We start from the raw sequence: 23,885 nt of genomic DNA, 5'->3' as shown, positions 1-23,885 counted from the left end.
GTGTGGAGTGATGCATCAGGACACACAATGTGCTGATCCGATGGCAGGGTCTGGGTACGACGAATGCCTGGTGAACGTCATCTGCCAGTCTGTATAGTGCCCACAGTAAAATTCGGGGGCTGTGGTGTTATGGTGTGGTTGTGTTTTTCATGGAGGGGGCCTTGCACCCCGTGTTGTTTTGCGTGGCACGTTCACAGCACAGGCCTACATTGATGTTGAGCACCTTCTTGCTCCCACTGTTGAATAGCAATTTGGGGATGGCGATTGCATCTTTCAACACGATCAAGCAGCTGTTCGTAATGCATGCCCTGTGGCGGAGTGGTTACATGACAATAACGTCCGTGTAATGGACTGGCCTGCACAGACTCCTGACCTGAATCCTATAGAACACCTTAGGGATGTTTTGGAACGCCAACTTCGTGCCAGTCCTCACCGACCAACATTGATACCCTTCCTAATTGCAGCACTCTATGTAGAACGGGCTGCCATTCCCCAAGAAACCTTCCAGCACCTGATTGATCATATGCCTGCGAGAGTGGAAGCTGTCATCAGGGTTAAGGGTGGGCCAACACCATATTGAATTCCAGCATTACCAAAGGAGGGCGCCATGAACTTGTTAGTCATTTTAAGCCAGGTGTCCCGATACTTTTGATCTCACAGTTTATTAAACCCACTAACCACCAACAATAACTGTATTTTGACAACTATCATCCTTTCCACATCAAAAAAATCCCTAGAGTATGATCTTGCCATCAGTAGAGGTTATATCTATAGTGATGAGAACTACACAGAGGCAGTCACTACCATCCCCTCCGAAACCTAATCTGCAAACAGATTTCCTGTGCCGTACACTCATACACTCCTTATCCTCCCAGCATCCCCAAGAATCAACTACACAGGAGTGCCCCCACTAGCCACCCAATATCACCCTGGACTAGAACAAATTAACCATGTTATTAGTTGGGTTTTAATTGTCTATCATTGTTTCCTGAAATGAGGGACATTCAATGCAAGATTATTCCCACCCCTCCTAGAGTGATATTCTGTCACCCAACTAATCTACACAACATCCTAGTCCATCCCTATGCCACTCCAACTCCCATCTTATTGCCTTGGGGATTCATATCCCTGTAGAAGACCCGGATACAAGACCTGCCCAATCCATCCATCCAGCACTTCGTTCTCTACGTCTATAAATGTACTCTGCAAGCCACTTTACAATTCATGGGCAGGGTTCAAATCTCCGAGTGACTTTGGAGAATTGGATTGGTTTTTGTGATAAGCTTATGGTGAATGCTGGTATTATTCCTTTAAAAAGGTGACTGGCAGTTTCTGTCCCCTCCTTGGCCAGTCCGAGCTGGTGCTCAGTCTCTGTTGACCTCATCATCAGCTAGACTAACATTTCATTCCTTATTTCCTCTCCAAACTAAAATCCAGATCTGATGATTCACTACTATGTAAACTTGTATGTGCAGTACTCAAAATCAATACATTATATTTGGTGTGGTAATGTTACTTCTTTACAACATTTTGGAATAGAAAATATCAGTCAACAAAATTGCCCCCCCCCCCCCCCCCCCAGTATATTGTACATTTCTCCCTAAATCGCCTTAAGTGTTAACGTGCCGTTTGGAGATACTGTTTTACACAACTGTGTAAAAAGAAATAAATAACTTGGAATCTTGTTATTTAGCACTCCTGTTCGGCCACGGAATAGTGCAGAAATGGAAGCAAGAGAACAACAGCCAGTGGAGCCATTGAGTGATAGGTTGCAACAGTCTTCTATATCTGCAGGGACTGGAGCTAATGAAGAATTACCTGGTATGTATTTTGCTTGTAATGATTAACATTAAGTGTTTCATAGTTGTTAATTCCTCGTGTACTGGTTAAGAACTAGTAATTTTTAAGAGCTGTAAATAAGTGCTATATGGTCTTTCCTGTATTGAAGTGTTTGTTTAGAGCATTTTTGTAAAGTATGTTGATTTATGTTAATTAATTTGCTAAAAATAATAGTGATATATAGCAGGGCAACCGAAACATGTCACTTAAAGGTAATTCGACAGACACCATAATGTTGGCAGTATGATTGATAAACAAATGAGGAATGTGAGATGTGGCAGCTTCTGAACCATTCCAACATTAATTATCCCCTGTAGCTATTCGTGTGTATGCATTGTGAGCAAGTGTGTGACCATTTGCTTCTGTATAGTTGTGTTATGTCACTGCTTGACTAAAGTCTTTGTTTATTGAAAAATGGCATCAAAGAGACGTCATTTACCTAGTGATAATCTATTGTGTTGTGGATTTCCTTTAAATAGTCAGGCTACGAAGGACGTGTGAGTTTCACCAACAAGAAAAAGAATTTTTTGTTGTTCATGAGCATCCATCAGTTCCTGCTGATAAAGTTTTAGGGCATACCTTGACAACTCTAGGACTCAATAAAAGTACTGTAATAAAGAAAGGGGTGCTGTTTCAAGACTTAAGAGACACTGTAGTAAATCATGTGTAGCAAAACCCCTGTGGGCAAAACTGTATTTTTCAGTACCTGTGGGGGAGGAGCCTTGCCTGTTTGCAGACCCCAATTTATCCAAAACCGATGCAATTTGTTGGCATGTTTATGGACATTATAGTAGGAAAGAATACCCCTCAATAACAGAGGTGTTACCAGGTATAGGCTTCCACTTTAAAAAGTTAGATGGACAAAAACTGTTGTGTGAAAAAGCTCATGTTGTTGTGGTTCATTATATCCTCTTACATAAAATTGTAGGTACGGATTTCCTTTCAATTATATGATTAAGGAAATGTGGTTAAGCTCTGCAGAAGCAGTTGATAAGTTGTGGACAGTTGATACACCGAATAGCAACAGTCATCAGCCAACATGAAGAGGAGCCTGGTTGATTGCTGCTGATGTAGGTTCTTCAAACGAGTATGTGCATGAAGAACTTTTAGTTTTTACGTCAAGAAAACATGTGACTATGATGAGGGCCTGGACCACCCACGATTTCTGCAGTGGTTAAAAATTTTTTGCTCCAGTTCAGTGTTCAGGCAATATTTGTAATGGATAATGCATGTTACCTTTCAGTGATATCAGATAAAACTCCTACAAATAATGACAACAGGGTAACTGTTGCAGTGGTTGCTGGTGCAAGACGTTGCTGTGGATGTGGGTCTGACAGAGCTGCTGTTATATTCACTTGTGAGGCAAAGTAAGCCTGTGATGCCTACGTATGTTGTGGATGAAGTTACAAGGGAACAGGGTCAAATAGTTATTAGTCTACCACCTTATCACTCCCATTTCAACCCAATAGAATTGGTTGGGAGTGATGTTAAGACCTACATTAGAAATAATAAGAAGTCTTTTACCATAACAGAGGCAGAAAGCCTATCACGTGAAGGTCTTACAGTTGTAGATGCCACCTGATGGAGGAAGAAAGTAGACCATATTGATAAGCTTATGAGATAAGCAAGGACTACAGATGATGATATAAATGACAATGAGCAATTAATGATTTGCGGTTCTGGCGCTGCAGTCCGGAACCGCGGGACTGCTACGGTCGCAGGTTCGAATCCTGCCTCGGGCATGGGTGTGTGTGATGTCCTTAGGTTAGTTAGGTTTAAGTAGTTCTAAGTTCTAGGGGACTTATGACCTAAGATGTTGAGTCCCATAGTGCTCAGAGGCATTTGAAGCAATTAATGATTTCTCATGATGATGATGACTGTTTTCTCACCAATTCAGATGATGGTAGAGAACTGGATGAACTTGCACCATTGACTTTGTAAATTGGATAATGTAAATGTTTCCAGAATTAATTATTTCACTCTGCAGCAGAGTATGTACCTGTTTTATAATTGTTGATAGTGTGTTCTTTGTTATGCTTAGGTTTATATTATTATGTGACATATACAATAACAATTTGGAACAACTTCTCATGGACACTGTCATTAACTTCGGTTTTTATGTATTTATTTCACAGTTTCATGTGTTATCAAACTCTTTTTCTCGTTAGCTATTTTCTCCATAATCCAAAATAGGCTCTTTGTTATACGTACATATACATTATTATGTGATGGCTTATACACAGGTGATTGCAATATACATTTACAAAATATATTTGGGGGATATCAGTGCTGCTGTGTGCGGAGGCTATTGATTGTAACCATGCAAATGCAGTACAGCCAACTACACACGCACTGTCAGTTGACATGTTTCAGCGGTTGACATGTTTCAGCGGCCCAGGTATACCTACTGGCATGAACTAAATGTTTAATTTAGGTGAAAGGTACATCATCTTAAAATCCTTTTGCTATAGTTTACAGTTCCAACAAATGTTATTAATTCACATGCTTTGAGACACATACATTGTGTGTATAAAGAACAGTATTATGAAAAGGATAGATTGCTACCCACCATATAGAGGAGACATTGAGTCACAGGCAGGCACAATGAAAATACTGCTGTAGAATAAAGCTTTCAGACAAAAGGCGTCCTTTTGAAGTAGAAAAACGCACTCCTTCCCACGAGCACAACTTACGCCCGCACACACACACACACACACACACACACACACGCACGTCCATGACCACTTTCTCTGTATCTACATCTATGTTGTTGTTGTTGTCGTCGTCGTCTTCCGTCCTGAGAGTGATTTGCTGCAGCTCTCCATGCTACTCTATCCTGTGCAAGCTTCTTCATCTTCCAGTACTTACTGCAACCTACATCCTTTTGAATCTGCTTAGTGTATTCATCTCTTGGTCTCCCTCTACGATTTTTACCCTCCACACTGCCCTCCAATCTATGTATAGATAGTTAAATGCTATACATAAGTTACATTTTCCTGTTGTAAGGAGACTGTGATTGCCTTGCCAATCATGGTTTTTTGTTTAGCATTGAGTAAATCAATTTCCTTCCTTCATGTGCTGCCAGGTGGAGACTGCTTAGCTCTTGAACTGATTAGTTACTTTAGTCACAAGGATATATCTTAGGAAGGAGTTGTTGTTCCGAAACTGGTTATACTTGAGAAAACTTCTCTATTCCTGACTGCTTAAAAAAGAGAGAGAGAGAGAGAGAGAGAGAGAGAGAGAGAGGGGTTATGGGTACGTTGGTTGGTAGTTTTAAAATTTTGAGCTCCAAATATGTTATATTTTAAAAGATTATTGTAAATTATCTTCCAGATTTACACTTCATCAACCTTGTTTTAAGATAAAATTAAACAATGGAAGCTCTATGTAGGAAAAGCTAGATTGCTACTTACTATAAAGAAGACACATTAAGCTGCAGACAGGCACAATTAAGACACGTAAACAAAGCAAGAGACACAAACATTAATGGTATTGGAACACTAAATTTGCGCTAATAAAGTAGATAATCTAAGGCATTAAATAATAATTCTAATTGAAATTCTACTTCGGGAGCACACTCATTCCACGAATAAAACAGCATTTGGCGTGCTTATTACTTCAGAAAAGTGTTTTCAGAAAAGCAGCTGATGGAGGGTAGGATCCAGACGGCTCAAGTTGTGAAACAGCCACTAAAATCAAACGTGTTATGTTCAGCTGGATGTTGTGCCACAGGGTGGTCCACTCTGCACTTGGCCACAGTGCGGCGGCAGCCGTTCATCCTGGTGGGCAACTGGTTGGTAGTCATACCAATTAAAAAGCTGTGCAGTGAAAGGAGCAGAGCTGGTATATGACATATGCTTGTGCAGATGGCCTGGCCTCTGATGGGGTGGGATAAGTCTGTGACAGGACTGGGATAGCAAGTGCTATGTGGGGGGGGGGGGGGGGGGGGGGAGATTGGGCAAGTGGGTCTTCCACAGGGATGGGCTAGGATGTTGTGAAGGTTAAGTGGGTGACAGAACACCACTTTAGAAAGGGTGCGAAGGATCTTGGGTGGGATGTCCCTCATGTCGGGGCATTATGATAGATTATCAAGGCCCTGATGAATTATGTAATTTAGTTGTTCCAGTCCAGACAGGTATTGGGTGACAAAGGGGGCACTTCTTTAAAGCTGGTTTTTGGGGATGTGTGGGGCCTGGCTCCCAAAATTATCCCATCATCATCATATGATAACCTACTGCCCCACACCCTCCACCCAACAGTTTTCGCCCCCTCTGTCCTATAACCTGCTCTCAACTTATGTCCCCTTGCCCTCATTGTGCTTGCTCTCTGCCAGTGCACCCACCGGAGTCTTCTCCTCTCTGATCCTCTCCTTATCCACATCCTCCCCCCCCCCCCCCAAAAAAAAAAGAAAAAAAAAAAAAAAACCACACACACACACACACACACACACACACACACACACACACAGTGTCCTGACACTGCCCCTGGCAGCCTTGTCCCATTGTCTTCAGGTCCCTGCATGCTGCGTGATCTTCTTCTCCCCCCCCCCCTCCCACCTCCCCCCCTTCACTGCCCCACAATCAGAAGTGGGATTGCTGCTTTCATACAACACAATAGTTACAGTCCAACTGGAGTGGTGTGACGTGTGTCTGCTTGTGTGAATAAAATAGGCTTTGGCTGAAATCTTAGTGTGTAACAGTCTTTCCATTGTGCCTGTCTGTAATTAGTGTCATCTTTATGTTGAGTAGCAGCCTATCCTTTTCATAGCTGTCAATGTTAATATTAGAGTGCAGCACTGTACTTTTCAGTTTTTATTTATTCAAAAGACCGAAACTACGTTTCTTGGTTTAATCTTTGTTTTAACTAGCTATCATCTGATAATTAGTTTCTGTCTTGACATAGTTTTTGTGAATTTTATATTTATATTGGGAATACCAATTTAATATACATGTATGTATGTGTCTCCATAACTTTACAAGTGTCATTGTAACGTTAATTCTTTTTTCTGTTTGTTTCTCAAGATTACAACTGTTTGTCCTTGCTTGTCTTGTGTGAATTGTAACTGGCAAACCGTGTTGCGGGCCAGCACACACAACAGTTATTCTCCTAGGGTTCATACTTTGTCTAGCCTTTGGATATTAATGAGTTAAACTTTGTAATGATGTTGTTGTGGTTAACACTGCCCTTAGATACCAATTAAAGTGTAAACATGGTAGGTTTTTAATTCATTTTGTGATTTAATACTTTTATCAAAATGTATATTTAAATTTTGTCAGGTGATTTTCACATTAACTGAAGGATAGTTTTTAAATTTGCTACAGCAGATCTGAAAACTGTTGTTAGTCAACTGAAACTAGTTATTGTGTAGTATTACATTTTATTCTGATGAAGACTATTAAAATTTGTAATGTGTAAAATAATACTTACGATGTTCATATAGTCACCCTTCTACATTGTTTGAACAGTTGAATGGCATAAAGCCACTTCATCTACCAAGGAATACCTAATGTAATGTAGGAATGATATAGTGACAAATATTTGAAATTGTTTCCAAAGTATGGGACTTCATTAGACTACAAGCACCATCAAATAACTGTAGATTAATTCAGAATGTGTAAATCATAATAATATCTGCTTTGAAAAACTGTATTTACAGCAATCAGCATAAATGTGGAACAGTGCAACTTCTGATCTCCCTTCGCTGTCCTTGCTCAGGTCTTTGTAATAATGTGCCATGGTTTTTGCACGAACTTGGACATTTGTTAAAGAGAAATTGTGGTACAACCTAGGAGAGTTTGTCTGCTGGGGAATGGTTGCTTGTTCTTGTATGAGTTTCAAGGGAATGGTTGCCTACCTCATATGATTTATAGGGGAGTGGTTCTTTCTGTTTGATTTAATACTTCACAAACTTGTTACAGGAGAGAGGAATAATGATGCAGAAACAGGTGGTCCTGTGGAACAGCACCCTGCAAGAATTGTCTTGACACGTGCTGGATATTATACAATTCCCTCACTAGATGAACTGGCAAGTTGTGTTGAGTCTGATGGTAGCTGTATTGTTGATAACTTTACTGTTGGGCGAGAAGGTTATGGGAACGTCTTCTTCCCAGATCAGATGGATGTTGCGGGTCTCAACTTAGATGAAATAGGTAAGTATTTCATTGGAAAAGTTGGTTTATTCTTCATGAGGCTGTGTTTGCTTCAGCATTAAGAAACTCTTCTTTTAAGTGACCTGCTGCTGGAAAAGTTTGGAATGGCCTTTTATTTCCATTGGTAAAAATAAATGTTGCATATTGCTTCATTATCAATACTGAATGTATCAGGAAACAGAACTGATTTTGTTCAGCCAGGTACAGTCATAAGAAAACAAAAATAAAGAAGATAAACACTTTCCCACTTGATGGACACCAAAAAACCGTACAAAAGATTCCATTGCAAATACTACAGTTCTCTCTCATTGTCAGCTTGCATGATGCATTGTTTATGAATCTGTTGGCCCTCATAACAGTGGCCAACAGTGAAAATGTAACTGGTATGAAGTGTGTGTTTGTTTATTATATTGACGACACTGGTAATGAAAATGGCAGCTTCCACAGTAAAGGGTGGGCATTTAATTGTATTTATATTTTATTAGCATTCATTGTCAAACCCTTCCCACATAGGTTTGAAAATCCCAATAATGGCAGACAGAGTGATGAAGTTTCACGCAACAACAGCTGTGTCTTTTTGGTACTATTTTTAGGCTGGGCTCCTAGCAAGAAGAGAAGGAGAAGGAGAAGGGGAAGGGGAAGAGAGGAACAGAACGTGTTTCATTTAAGCATAGATTCAATCTGTACAAGCTGTGTTCTGTTTGTGTGCTGGGTGAACATTTTACTGAAGTGTAGTTAGTGCGTGTGAGCACTGCAATTCCTGTGGTTCAATTTGCGTCACAAATGCGTAAATAGTGCTGACAACTTTCACTTCATTTGCAGACAGGCTACATGGAAATCGCAATGGAGGCCAGTCACGCCATGTATTAGGAAGGCATACAGACTGTACTTTGGCTGTGAAATTGGGGACAAGGACAAGTTTTATTCGTGTTTGAATTGTGAAAGATCTTCCATGGGCTTTTTAACCCATGCTCTGGGGAGAACCATCAAACCATGTGAATGAGAAAAGAACTTAGTATTTTATAGTGATGTACAGGGACTAAAGGCAGCTAAGGGCATTGATTAAAAAAGTGATTAGTGGAGATCATTCATTGACTCCTCCATTGTAAGTCTCAAGTGTGTACTACTGCATAATGGCAATGTGTTACCATTGATTCCGATTGCGTATGCACGTTACATAAAAGAAAGAAATGATAAGATGAAACAATTGGCATTGCTATTGAACTGTGATGTGTTTGAATGATAGATTTCTGAGGGTCTGAACGTAATAGGCGTATTATGTGGACTACAACATGGCTACACCAAATTCTGTTGCATCCCGCATCTCTGGGACAGCCATGCCAAAACACTTCATTATAAAGAGAAAGATTTGTCTAAGATGCAGTCTCTTGAACCAGAATCCCTCAATATTATGCATGAAACACTTGTCAAATCCAGTAACATAATTCTCCTTGCCCTTCATGTAAAATTGGGCCTAGTGAAAAAAATTAAGGCCATGGACAAAACTGGAAAAGCATTTGTCTGTTTGTGCAAGAAATTTCCATATGTCAGCGAGGCTAGAATAAAAGAGGGGATTTTTATGGGTCTCCAGATAAGCAAACTGTACAAAAATGAGCATTCCAACACCATCTTTACAGATGATAAAAAGTTAGTATGGGATACCTTTGTTCAAGTGTAACAAACTTGGGGCATAACTTCAAAACAAGAGCTAATCTTGCATTTTCATTATCAGTGCACCCAAAAACATAAAGATCATCTTTTTTCATGCCAGTTATAGAAAAAAGTAAAATTTTGTTGACTAATGGTCCCTCATGGGAAAGTATGATCGCAAACCACTGGTTTTAGCATGGCCTATGCATTCTCAGTGCAGTTAAGATGTGGAGAGTGTGGAGGCCATTCCTTCCACCTGATTCTGTGCTTTATCAGTAAAGTATTTGCAAGATTGTGATGGTGGTGGCACACATTGCCATCCATCAGCTTGAATTGCAATCCAATACACCCACCAAATGGAGCCACAATGCACACAAGGATGTGATCCTAGTTCTTCACACTCCAAAACATGGCTGAACCGTCTTGATATGTGTGGCGGTCTACAATACAGTTAGGTTGTAAAAGTAGCTCTTGTTGCCACCACACATGAATAACAGTATTGTCAGGGTTGAGAGTGATGCAGATCTCATCAGAAAAGAGTACTGTATCACACTGCTGCCTAGTCCACTGCAAGTGGTTTCATGCACATGTGACAGAAAGGCACCCCCCCCCCCCCCCCCTCCTCCTCACCTTCCAGTCTCGATTTACAGGAAGAGCTGTGAGTGTAGTCTGTTTCATATCATTTGTTGCACTGCTGCCGTGTAGAGGGTTTCTGCTTGCTGTTAAATGCACATATCGGTCCTTAAAACCTATTCCATTTTCGTCCACAGCCATTTCTGTGATGATCTTCAGCCAATCGTGTCACTAGAAACTTGTTCCAGATGGTGGAGACATCACTTTGATTCATGGCAACATTCACTGCATTGTCCACTAGTCTCATTCCCTTCACCATTAGAGCGTCTATAAATAGTTTCTGATCATACATTGTTGTTATCTGAACCATTCTAAAGCAACACAACTATTGTAATGACACACGGCATTAGCACTACAGTCTTTACAGGTGAAACAGTTGCCGTAGATTGCATGTACTGCACCCTCGTGGTAGAGAAAAGGGCTGTTTCTGATAGAATTACATTACAAACAAACTAATGTATTGATATATTTCTGAATCAGAACATTCAATATTAAAATTTCCTCAGTATGCAGCATTTATTTTGGCCACTGTATTTCCAGGTAAAGGTTGTAATAATTGTGTAATATGAGTCCAAGAAATGTGTTGTTTCTGTAATGACACCAAAGCTAAAGCTTTGGTTGCTAGTTATCTAATAGCGAAATAATTCTGCTGCAAAAATGTTCGTAGCCTTTTGGCTGAACGAAACACACATATTTAGTTCAGGAAATGCTTTCTGAGGATGACCTTTTGATGACCAGAATTTAAATACAATTAGGAAAAAAAATACTGTTAATGTAGTGCAGTGTTTGAACATATTCCAGGAATTTGTACAGAATGAAAGGAAACAGTTGCATTGGGCACTTTACTGTATACCTAATTTTCATTATTTGAAAGCATGAGGCAGTAATTTCTAAAAATGGCTTCTTCACTCATTGGCTTAAGAAGTAAGAAATAATGAAGGGAATGCATTCTCTTGGATTAAATACGTTGTTCTAGACTAATGAATACCACATTTAACAGAAAATTCATTAACGTCGGAGTATTCTGTGAGTGTCATTTCTGTGAATCAAATGAATCTCCAGATTTAGTTTTGTGCGAGATTGAAAGAGATGTTCAAAATATATTTTTGAGTTCGCTTTATGTGATGATTGCCTTTACTGAATATTTCAGTACATTTTCGCCATAAGGAAGTACTGCTTTACCCTGATGATAATGTCAAGCCGCCTTTTGGTGAGGGACTGAACCGGCGTGCTCAAGTGACTTTGGATCGTGTGTGGCCTCAAGACAAGTCCAGCCATGAGCTAATACGTGATCCAGACACTCTTGTTGCTCTTGGGTTCGAAGAGAAACTAAGGCGTGTTTGCTCTCGCATGGGCGCTAGATTTGTCGAATATCGTCCACAAACTGGGTCTTGGGTGTTCAAGGTATGTATAAATATTGATTCTAGGAAGTGTTCGTGTGTTTTTACTTCTCATGATTGTGTATCATTGTATCATATAAATGTAGTGTTGCTTGTTTATAGTTATTTTTGTGACATCAGAATGAATTAATTTATTGTTTCTGTGTACATATTAATTACATATTGTTTACTTTACAATATGAGGATTGTAAAATTTTACAGAACTTCAAATTTTGCTTCTTTTCATGTCATATATCTTACTGACGACTGTTAATTAAAAAATTTGTTAAACTCATTACATTTCTAATAGATGAATCTGCACTGGTTATTGTTCATAAATTATTGCAAAGTTCAGATATGAGCCATTAAAATTCAACAACACTATGTAAAGGATAGATTGCTCCTCACCACATAGAGGAGGTGCTGAGTCACAGACAAGCCCAAAAAATGTTGTCTGTACACACATTATAGTATTCTTTTTCTGTTTGTCTGTCTTTGACTTGATGCCCCCAGTTTGTGGTGAGTAGCAATCTTTCCTCTTTCTATTGCTGTTATTCCATCCAGGATTTTCCATTGTTTAGTCATTAGAATTCTGCACACTAGTGTCACTGAAGCTTAATGTTTTGTGTTGATCCATCAAACATGGAAGTATTTGGTTCTGTTGTCATACCATAAGACTATAATGCAAATTACTGACTGCGGAAAGTCAGTACCGCTATAACTTATACAGAAGAGGAAGATTAAATGTGAAAGAGCCTTTTTGTAGAAACATTTTATTTTTTATACTGGATTGAAACTTAGATTTGGCTCGAGAAGTTAGTATAAGCTCCAAGTTTGACAATGTGACAAATAAGGGAAATTAAACTGTGGAAACCACTCACCAACTGCATTTCTTCAGATGTGAAGACATTTCTTTGATGGGCTAAATCTCACTATGCCAATATCTTTTACTTTCCAGTGTTGCTGTGATACTGTTATTCCCCGTACTTTCATTTTTATTTCTTTTAAAATCCATAATTCCTTCATAGCATATCTACAATTCTTGAAAGTAATTTTAATCAATTTATTTTATCCTTGAAATGAATACCTTGGCAAGTCTGTAAACAGTCATTGTTGATACTGCCACTTATTGTAATCTTTTTTTGAAGAGACCTGGTTCCTCCTAGGAGATGTCAGCTGCATTTTCTCTGTTGTTTCAGCAGGTACTTCAAATATCATTTTTGCAGTGTATGGCTGGAGCTAGCCCATACAAATACTGCTTATCGTGTCACTCATGCGATGGCCGGAGTCAACGGAAAGTGACGATTTGTTTCCAGTTACAAATAAAATGATTTTTTTAAAGTGGAATTTTACGTAACAGTGTGATAGAGCAGTCCCAAATAAGTTGAGTGCGATATTTCTTTTATCGATATGTATTAAGAGTGACAGTAAAATTAGAATAACCAGTATTCCAGTAGCAACTGAACAGTGCTGCATGGTAGTAACAATCAATGCAGGCCAGGATGGTACTGTTGCTGCTGGAGCACTGGTTATTCTTAATGTTTTACTGCCCCTGTTAATACGTATTAATACCACACTTATTACACTAGGGACTGCTCTATCAAAAGGGTGTGTAAAATTCCACTTTCAAAACCATTTTGTTTGTAATGGGTAAACAGATGCTTTCTATTGACACTGCACGTTGCTTGAAAGACATAATGAGCAGTATTTGTTTGGGCAGGCTCCAGTTACACACTGTCAAAATGAAATTGGAAATATTTGCCAAAACACCAGAGAAAATGTGTATGACGACTCGTAGGAGGGACACACTGTATATCGTACTCCTGTAATTTACCTTATTATCTGTCCACTATTGTCATTTTAATAGGTGAACCTACTCACTGACTTGATTACATAAATTGAGAGGAAATTCTACTGCAGGATTCAATGTATTTAATTTCAAATTCTTGCCAAATTTTGAGAGAATGGCATAGTTCAGATACCATTTTACGTTGTTTTATTCTGCTCTCACATTGATGACCTCTGTCTCCTCTGCATGGAAGAAGACAACTACTGATCATATTGTGAGTATACATGCTAAGAGTACTGATGCTTGGGCTTAGGTATGTGTATGTGCAGGTGCTTTGATATAAATATTCTTAGTAGGAAGTGCAAAGTTTGTCACATCCAAACTGCAGTAAAATTGCCTTCATTGTACCTCATCAACAGAAATGAGAAGCAATTTAAACCCTGAAATATGTTTCCCATTATGTGGGAGAAGAAAAATGTACTGATGGACAGGAACAGACAAACAAAACAATAAGAACAGATGATTCCCTTATGATTATTTGACTTGAGCAGCAGCTTCCCCAGCAACAACCAAAATAAATTGCCAAAATTTGTCATTGTCTTTGTCGTTCAGTCAACTGCATTTGAGTAGTGTATATGTGTGTCACTACCTACCACAATAGTACTCATATATATGCCTGCTAACTCTACGGATGAAGAAGGAATTGGACAAATATGTAATGACGTAAAAGAAATTATTCAATATTTTCAGACAGAAATTTAGTAGGAAATGGAATTTGATAGTAGGGACAGGAGGAGAGGAAAAAGTAGTAGAACACGGACTAGGAGAAAAGAATAAGAAGGAAAACTAACAAGTAGAAGTTTGTCCAGAACACAAGTTGATGCTTGCTATCACACTTAGTTTAGATATCGTGGAAGGTTCCACACAGATAGAGATTTTGAACTGAAAAATATTTCAGTGGGCAAATATGCACTCTGATCATAATTTACTAGTTATGAACTGCAGGACAAAGTCTGAGAAGTAGCAGAAAGTCAGCAAATTTTGGAAATTGGATCTGGATAAGTTCAAACGACCAGAAGTTGTTGAGAGTTTCAAAGAGAGCATTAGGTAACAATTGACTGAAATACGTGAAAGAAATATAAGAAAAGATAAATAGGTAGCTTTGAAAGATCAAAGAGCGAAGGCATCAGAGGAACAATAGACATATCTTAGTACACTGTCTACATTCAGGTTGCATCTTCTTGTGTGGAGTCAATTCTGCATACTGCTGGAATATCATCAGAATTAAGAGAAGGGTAATAGACTGCAGTTGAATTCAGTTTTGTGATACTGAGGGAGTTAATTCAGGAAATGAGACACTGGAAATAGTAAAGTTTTGCTATTTGAGCAGCAAAATAACTGACATTAGCAGAAGTAAGGAGTGTATAAAATCCAGACTTGAAATAGCAAGAAAACCTTCCCTGAAAAAGAAAAATGTTTGGGTGACAGGTATAAATTTTAAATGTTCAGAAGCATTTGTTTTTGAAAGCATTTGTCTGGAGTGTAGCCTTAACAATAGTGAAACTAGGATGTTTACTGAAAATGCAAGAGGAAAAATAGAAAGGATTTGTAATATGGTGCTACTGAAGAATGCTGAATATTAAGTGATTAGATTGGATAACTAATTATGAGGGAGGACATTAATTTATTTCACAACTAGACTGAAATAAGAAATTGGTTGATAGGACATGTTGTGAGGCATCAACGGATAGTAAATTAGGTATTGGGGAGGCTGTGTGTGTGTGTGTGTGTGTGTGTGTGTGTGTGTGTGTGTGTGTGTGTGTGTTTGTGTTTGTGTTTGTGTTTGTGTTTGTGTTTGTGTGTGTGTGTGTGTGTGTGTGTGTGTGTTAGGGGGTATTGACTGCAGTAAGCCAGTTCTAATGGATGCAGTTTGTAGTATTTACATAGAGATGAAGAGGCATACAAGGTGTAGACAGATGTGGAGAGCTGTGTGAAACCAGTCTTTGGATTGGAGAAGATGTCGACAAAAGCAACAACATATTTTTGAGGAGTGGATGATTCATATTATTGCTGTGAGCCCACCAAGCAACAGCTCCCAACATGACAGACAAATTCCCCCAAAACACTGTTAAGTTATGTTGCTTGATGATAAGGGAAAAGAGAGTAGTGACCTGAAGGTTTAAAACTAACTGTTATGTAGGTAAGCTACCTACTTATTGCACTACAAAAGGAAGAGCTATAAAAGGCCAAGGAGAATTTATGAAATTCATTAATTGCTTCATTCTGTATGAAAAAATAGGGCAGTTTCAAATTTGTTTCTGTCTTTGAAAAATTATACAGTAGTAGTGTTCACATGACCACCCATGAAAGTAGCGACTATAGCTGAGTAATTTTCTAAGATATCATCTCTTTGAAAGATAGGACACTGCATTTCAGCTCCACTGCAAAGATGACAGCTGCATTTTGAATGTGTGTACTCCTTAATGTGTAGACATACACACATCAAAAAAAGTTTTGCATCACCTCGGTTCCGAGAGTTCCAGAACCTGTACAGAAAATTGGAATAGAGATCAACATAAACATCATTTCCGCCCTTTTTATTGCTCATGAAAACCACACATTGCATATTGTACCCCCATACAGCGAGACCTTCAGGCGCGACTGCTACGGTCGCAGGTTTGAATCCTGCCTCGGGCATGGATGTGTGTGTGATGTCCTTAGGTTAGTTAGGTTTAAGTAGTTCTAAGTTCTAGGGGACTGATGACCTCAGATGTTAAGTCCCATAGTGCTCAGAGCCATCTGAACCATTTTTTGAGACCTTCAGAGGTGGTGGTCCAGATTGCTGTATAGACCAGTACCACTAATACCCAATAGAATGCCCTCTTGCATAGATGCATGCCTGTATTCATCATGGCATACTATTCACAAGTTCATCAAGGCACTGCTGGTCCAGATTGTACCACTCCTCAGCAGCGACTCGTCGTAGATCCCTCAGAGTGGTTGGTGGGTCACGTCGTCCATAAACAGCCCTTTTGAATCTATCCCAGGTATGTTCGATAGGCTTCATGTCGGGAGAACATGCTGGCCACTATAGTCAAGCGATGTCGTTATTGTGAAGGAAGTCATCCACAAGATGTGCACGATGGGAGCACGAATTGTCATCCATGAAGACTAATGCCTCACCAATATACTGCCGATATAGTTGCACTGTTGGTCGGAGGATGGCATTCATGTATCGTACAGCCGTTACGGCGCCTTCCTTGACCATCAGCGGCGAATGTTGGCCCCCACATAATGACACCCCTAAACAGCAGAGAACCTCGCTGGTCAGTGTGTCTAAGGCGTTTAGCCTGACCGGGTTGCCTCCAAACATGTCTCCGACAATTGTCTGGTTGAAGGCATATGCGACACTCATCGGTGAAGAGAACGTGATGCCAATCCTGAGCGATCCATTTGGCATGTTGTTGGGCCCATCTGTACAGCACTGCATGGTGTCGTTGCAAAGATGGACCTCGCCATGGACGTCGGGAGTGAAGTTGCACATCATGCTGCCAATTGCGCACAGTTTGAATTGTAACATGACGTCGTGTGGCTGCACGAAAAGCATTATTCAACATGGTGGTGTTGCTGTCAGGGTTGTGTGAAGTATTTCAACAGTTTGGAACCAATCTTCGAATATGACTTGACTGAACCATCCAGACTTCGACCTGTTATATCTGGTTCCTGGAAGCTGTCCTTGTGTCCAGTATCCCATAGACGTTTGCGTTTATAAATGATGTATGCAGGCAGGGTTTCGCCATAGGCTGTATGAGTAAACATCATACCACCTGGTTTAAAAGAGTTAATTTTTCTCTCTGTATAATTGGTTCCTCGTTGGAAAATGCAAACTTTTCCACATTGTTCATCAGCTATACTGGCTTTGCTGTAATTTTAGATGTTGGAAGGCCTGTTGACCTCTGGAATCTTTTTCAAGGGTTGCAAAACAGTTCTTAACTGTGTTGATATCAATTAAAAACATAAATAACAGTGTTGAACAGAGAAAATAAAAATTAAGTCATAAAACAGAAAAACATAAAAATGTGTTACCAACTTTTTAAAACTACAGTATCTTTCTCTCATAGCAGAGACATTTCGTAAAATTCTTGTTGACAGCATGGCATTTTGAGGGAAATTGTTTCTGAACTCTTTTGCATTTGGTTGACTTTAGTCAAGATAATGTTTTGCTAATGCCCGAAAGTCAGATTTTGAAAATGGAAATCTCCACTTACACGGTATTCTAATACATGAACAGCAACTAAATTTCTTATTTGCAACTGACTTGGTAAATTACTACAGTGTCTCATAACCAGATAAAATCTTGACTTATGCTCAGAGTCAAAAAATGTTTTTTGAAAGACAACATTTTCGCCTTTGAATGTTGAATGTTAAATTTCAAGCAGAGCAGTAGATTATTGTGGTGGCTGATTCGTAGTTCTTCTCGTGTATCCCTTGTACTAATGCGACGAGTCAAATGTCACGTGATTGTTCGAGCAAGTTCAATACTGTATCGAGTGCTTCAGTGTATAAGGAAATCTCGAACCTCTTAAAGCACATTTGCTCTACCTAGCCTTCTGAATTCTACAAAATAAATCTGTATGTGACCTCAATAGCCCAAATTTCACCTGTAAAAGTAATGCGATCTGTGTCTCAACCTATTAAACAAAGTAAAAATGTTAAAGTATTTCAATGTGCGAGTGTAAGATGACTCTATACTTTTTGAATGAGAAATTTGGGATGAAACCTGGTCTTATAATCGAGTAAATAAGGTGTATAGGATGTCCTAGGAGGAATGGTCTATATTCAGTGATGTGACAGGAATGATAATTTGAAGGTAAAAAGTGTAGTTAACAGGGGGTATAAAATGGATGTCTTAAGAGCTATGAGCAGTTTGTTTTCAAAACTGTGAAACACCTCTTTTGTTGAATGAGTGCTCATAGCTCTTAAAGTATGTTTTTTGGAGCTAATGTTTACTAGAATTTTTTGTTTTGAAGAAACCTTCATAAACTCCAAAAAACCCAAATTCTGTGTCTGATTACTTGGTTAATTATATCTTCATGATCTGGACACAGAGCCAAGACACCCTAGCCTCATTCCTCAACATCTTCTCTCCCATCTGCTTCATATGGTCCTCCTCAGCCCAACATGCCACCGTACTGGACGTTGACCTCCATCTTTCTATCTTTGTACATTAAATAAATGAAGCTAATGACAATAAAATCTTAAATTTGCAAAATACAAATATTTTAACTGTATCTGTTCAATGAGTGCACGCCACATTCCATCATCATAGAATCATTAGATGTGTAAGTATATTCATGGTTCTGAAATGTAGTACATGCATTTATTGAGACATGCCCTTGAAAACGCAATTTTAAACATAAATATTGGAAAACTATTGTGAACACAAGGGAGGTATTTTTTTATGTAAAATTAGACCGTGTAAACCTACATATACCTGTATACCACAATAAGTAAAATATGCCACTTAGTTGCCACAGTCTACTTTCTGTTTTGACGTGGAATGGGCCTACATTGAAGTTTCTCAAGGACACACACACGACACAAGTCAGTTAAAATTTGATAGCAGTTAAATCTCCACGTCAGTGCAGGCCTTGTATCGAAAATTTTAGATTCAGTCAATAGACAAATACTGTAACTATTATCTGTGCTGGTGACCAAGAGCCATCTATGACAATTCTTCATGACATTGCATGCCCAAAAGTTTCAGTTGCTGCAACCATCACCTGATTTTTGAATCTGTTGCTTGTCTGTCAGTGGAGAGTGTATACTGAACCACCTGAGAATGACCGGGTCGTTTGGGATACAATCAAGCAGTATCTAATGGATCTAGGCATGATAAACCTAGCTGAATTGACTTGGGCAGAAGCAATCTTCACACTCCTAGAATCCGTTGGTACCAGGGTTGTAGTTGTTGAGTTCAAATTGTGACATTTTTAATGAATCTTGTGATTTAATGGATGTGTTTACAAACAATTTTAAGTGAAGGGTTTGGAGTTGTCTTTCCGGGTTACATTTTCAAGACCTATCTACCCAGTAAATTTATTTATCTTTGATAGTGAATACAAGCAATTCTGAAAGTGCCAGAGCAGAATAATGTGAGTGTAATATCAAATTTCTCACCTATCAGTTGAACCCTGTTTCAAAAGTTCCAGAACTTTTTAGAAAAACTTCTGTAACCACAACAGCAAAGGAAAGTAATATCATTGATTGCTGCACCACCAAGATACACGATAGCTGAGAAAGCTTGTGGGAAAGTACGACAGTGGCAGTTATTTCAGTGTTAAGTGCAAGTGTCTTGTCTGCAGAATATTGAGCCACAGGATGTGAGAGGCGCTAAACGATTTTACTGAATTTACTCTTGTGAAATCTCAGAGATCTTCGTTGTGTGAACATTTTTGTCATGGATTATTTTTCATTTACTTTTTCTCGTGCAAATGTATACTTTTAATTTTATTATGTTGCTTGCAAGTTGATCTTTGTGCTGTCAGCTTGCATTTCATAATTCTGTTGTCACATTTCAAAACATGATCTTTTAGAGTAAGAGGAATTATTTTAGATCTGTAATGTGATGTTATAACTTCTATTTCACCGACTGGCACCAAAGGAGCGAGTTTCTTGTATGTTGTGTGTATAGTAATGTTGTATTAGACATGTCAGATTGTTTCTAAGGATTAGCATTCAGTGTGACTGACTAATTACGTACTTTCCTTCTCCTAGTTTCCTTTATTTGTATATTAAGAGAAGTCATATAAGAAGTATTTTATGTGGTGATGCCTTTCACATAGCTTTCTAATGCGGCACATAAAATTTGTCCTTTCAGGTTGATCATTTCTAAGCAGAATTAAAGTGTCAGTTGCAACTTGGAGGTTCAACTAACAAGAAGTATTCAGCAAGCAACTTCTGATGTCTTACAGCATGGAAAATAAATGTACGTAGCAGGATCTCATGCTGTTGGTTACCTTTCCTCCAGCATTAAATTGATATTGCTTTAAAAATTTCCTAAGAAATGTATCCATCCATAAGAGACATATCTAGCATCATGTGAAAGTGCTTAAGAAATTCAGACTTTTATTGTGACTTTCTGATTTTGATTTTTGAATCTAGCAACTGTGTCATCCCTGTGTTATTCTGAAGCACTGGCAGTAAGGGTCATCAGACTATTTTACAATGCCTTGTGCTTGAGTTCTTGCAGCCTGCACTGTTAATCTGTAACTGAAGTTCTATTAATTTGTGCAGTTTACCTGCTGTTGAATTGTATTATCAATAGTTGATTAGAACATATATAGTTTTTCAGTAATGTATGCATCATTGTCATTTGAAGAATTATTTATTTTTTAAAGAAATTTAATGTGTATTACAGCTTTCCTATTTCTGCTATAGTACAAGGTCAGATAATTTACAGCCCATAAATGGCTTATCTGTTATCATTGTATTGAAAACAATTGTTTAACACATGGTGAAAATGAAGCATACAGGCACTGACCATTTTACGGACAAAACTTTTATTATTACTGTGTGAATCATTATTTAGGACTGACTTGATACAGATAGAAATTATAATGGTTGTTTCTGAGTATGTTCCTAAGATAAGTGTATTTAAGCTGTACATTGTTGTTATTCAAGTTTGTTTATAATATCTGTTCAAATAACTCATTATTACTGTTAAATAAATATTTTTTGAAGAACATTTTAGTTAATAGATCAGTTCATATAGGTAAATGAGAGAATTCCATGTTTTTCTGTTTTACTGTAGTTTTAAATATGTCTTGTGCAACATAATACAGCTGAGTTAGAATGCACATTGTTGTTTCATTCCTCTTTCATTAATTGTAAATCATTAGCTAAGTTTTGTTCCTGGCATGAGTTTGCTGATTTTATTCTGAGCGACTGAGCGTGTTCACCATTCTGGTATTATGTTCATTTTTAGATAGTTTTTTTTTTTTCAGTACCAGATGTGACAGTGTGACAATTTAAAAAACTTATTCACGCCACATAATTTGTGACATGTTTGCATTTCATTTTCATGCTTTCCAGAAGCCGCAGCAATATCAAAATTCTGCTAAAGTGACCTGTGGGTCTTGCAAGTGTACAATTTGAGTAATATTCTTACTTTGGAGTCAAATCTTTGTATATGCGTATACTTTAGTATTATTATTATTGTTATTATTATTAATGTTGTTGCTCTTTTGTTAACTGGTCATTTATGGATGACGAGAAACTTAATTTAGCATTCTGACAATTGATTCTCCTGGACCCAGCTTCTTTTCATCAACACAGTGTGTGTAGCATTTTATTATTATTATTATTATTTTTATTATTTAAATCTGATGTGCAGAGGAATGCTGTTTTCCCACCGTATGTGGTGCTGTATCAGTACTTCTAAGGATTTGTTTTAGGTGTGACAATCACATGTGGCATCTGTTTGCAACAGCTTTGTTTGCTCACATCTTATCTCTAAAGTGATAGATATCTTCATTCTTCTTTGCAGGTGCTCAGTTTCACCTTTTTAAATCGATGATCTTCACAGATATTTGATTCTTCATTTTTTTTTGTTTGTTTGTGTGTGTGTGTGTGTGTGTGTGTGTGTGTAAAAGGGAGAAGGAGAGGGAGACTCTGACCGACCTTTAGCTAAAATGTTTCTTTTGTTATGTTTTAGGGGTTATTTACAATTTTAATTTAATAAGAACCATTGTATCAGTGGATTTTGTGATATATGAGGATTTTACCAGTTGCTTGGTGCAGCATGTGCATGTTGATACTATTGAATTCAAAGTGAGTTTGTAATTTTTTTTTTCTGTGTTGTGTGTGTGCTTCAACTCTTATGCATAGAAGGACAGTTATTAAGTAGTAATATTACCTTTAGCTTTTCCAGAAAATGTTATTTAGACCCCTGTACTGTTTCTGTAATGAACTTAAACAGTTGCTGAAAAAAATGCAAGAATTCTATTAATAAGCATAATTACATTGTACATAAGTTAACGAAAAATTATCAATTTTTTTGTACATATCATTTGGTATTTTCTTATTTGGTGAATGTTCTCCCACCCATATACAGCAATTAATGTGAGTGAAACTAAATTTTTGTTTATGAGCATGCAGTGAAGAATAACTCAACACACCTGATTTTGAGTTAGCCATTACTTAGTAGTTCATATTTCAGCGTTGCGGATAATATTTTATAAGTTGTTGTGTCTGTGTAACTTGAGCTTTATTGTATCATTGTGTAGTTTAGAATTGAGATAAAAGTAAGTTAAGTAAGTGATGCATAATGACCTGTTTCATTGGTTGTGTAAAGTAAAAATTAAATTACCTAACTTGGAAGAAGTTAAGTGAATTGCAGTAACAGACCTTTAATAACTCATAATGTATGTAAATATTTTAAAAAAATTGGGCATCAAGGTGGTGTTGCTATTAAGAAACAGGAAGTTTACTACTCATTTTACGTATTGATTAGTTGCAGTAAAATGGTCTGGTTGAAATACCTGTTTGGCTCATTGTTTACTGTACTGTTTTATAAAGCATACAACCATTTCCCCTTCTTCTGAAGTAACTTTACAATTACAGGTTTTCATGTATTTTGCTTGTCTTCTAAATTTTAGTGTAACTTTTAAATTAGTGTATCTGTGCTGCTCAGTTGATAGCCCAGAAGCAGTGAAAAGAATGTCGTGTGAATACATGCTGAATGTGAGTATTAAAACATTTATCTGTCGACTGCAGAGACAAATTGATGATTTGAAAATTAATAAGTAGAGTAACAGGATGATGTGGTAAAATTTTTTAATTTGTTTATGGTTATTTACATGATAAAAATGATAGATATGGTGTACAGCTGTTTGTATACATACACAAGTAGATAAAGACCTTGTGTTATTCCAGCCCTGAATTAAATTAATTTGTGTGCTTTAAGTGTTGTGAGACTGCAAATATTGATTTCTTTTCCTGTCTTATTCAAAGTATTCAGAAATTACACTCTCTTTCACTAGTGAAGAAGGAGAATAATTCAGTGCTTGATTTGAACTATGGCCCCAGCACTGTCAATGTACAAAAGTAGCTCCGATCTAAATTGTGCTACATTTGTGTTAACCATCTCCTCCAAGTGATGGTTATCCAAAAATTGTCTATTGTTGCACATTCATTGTAAACTTTCTTATATTGTTCTTTGTAGGTTATTATAAAGACAAATTTTTATTAATGATTCAGACTAGCTCTGGATGGCAGATAGAAAATAAAAATGATATGATCGTATGGGATTTATTGGCCGGGATATCCCCTTTGGGATTTGGCCGCTGTATTGAAAATCCTTTTTCTTTTTAGTTGATGCCACTTCGGCAATTTGTGTGCCAATGATGATGAAAATGATGATGGACACGCAACACCCGGTCCCCT

General features: G+C 37.9%; 1 protein-coding gene across 2 annotated transcripts in view; it reads left to right on the top strand.

The window, feature by feature from the left end:
- LOC126473562 (nuclear pore complex protein Nup98-Nup96) overlaps positions 1-23,405 on the top strand; it is a 145,779-nt gene extending 122,374 nt beyond the window's left edge. For both annotated transcript variants that reach the window (XM_050100698.1, XM_050100696.1), the window contains 4 exons: positions 1,694-1,821; positions 7,758-7,988; positions 11,422-11,675; positions 20,320-23,405. In XM_050100698.1, coding sequence (XP_049956655.1) covers positions 1,694-1,821; positions 7,758-7,988; positions 11,422-11,675; positions 20,320-20,334 — 628 coding nt within the window. In that variant the 3' untranslated portion in view covers positions 20,335-23,405. The remainder of the gene's footprint in view (positions 1-1,693; positions 1,822-7,757; positions 7,989-11,421; positions 11,676-20,319) is intronic.
- The last annotated feature ends 480 nt before the right edge of the window (positions 23,406-23,885 follow it).

Source organism: Schistocerca serialis, chromosome 4 (assembly GCF_023864345.2).
Source record: "Schistocerca serialis cubense isolate TAMUIC-IGC-003099 chromosome 4, iqSchSeri2.2, whole genome shotgun sequence".
NCBI classification, from domain to species: Eukaryota; Metazoa; Arthropoda; class Insecta; order Orthoptera; family Acrididae; genus Schistocerca; species Schistocerca serialis.
Note: the sequence above shows the minus strand (reverse complement) of the source record. Positions and strands in the feature narration are given on the sequence as shown.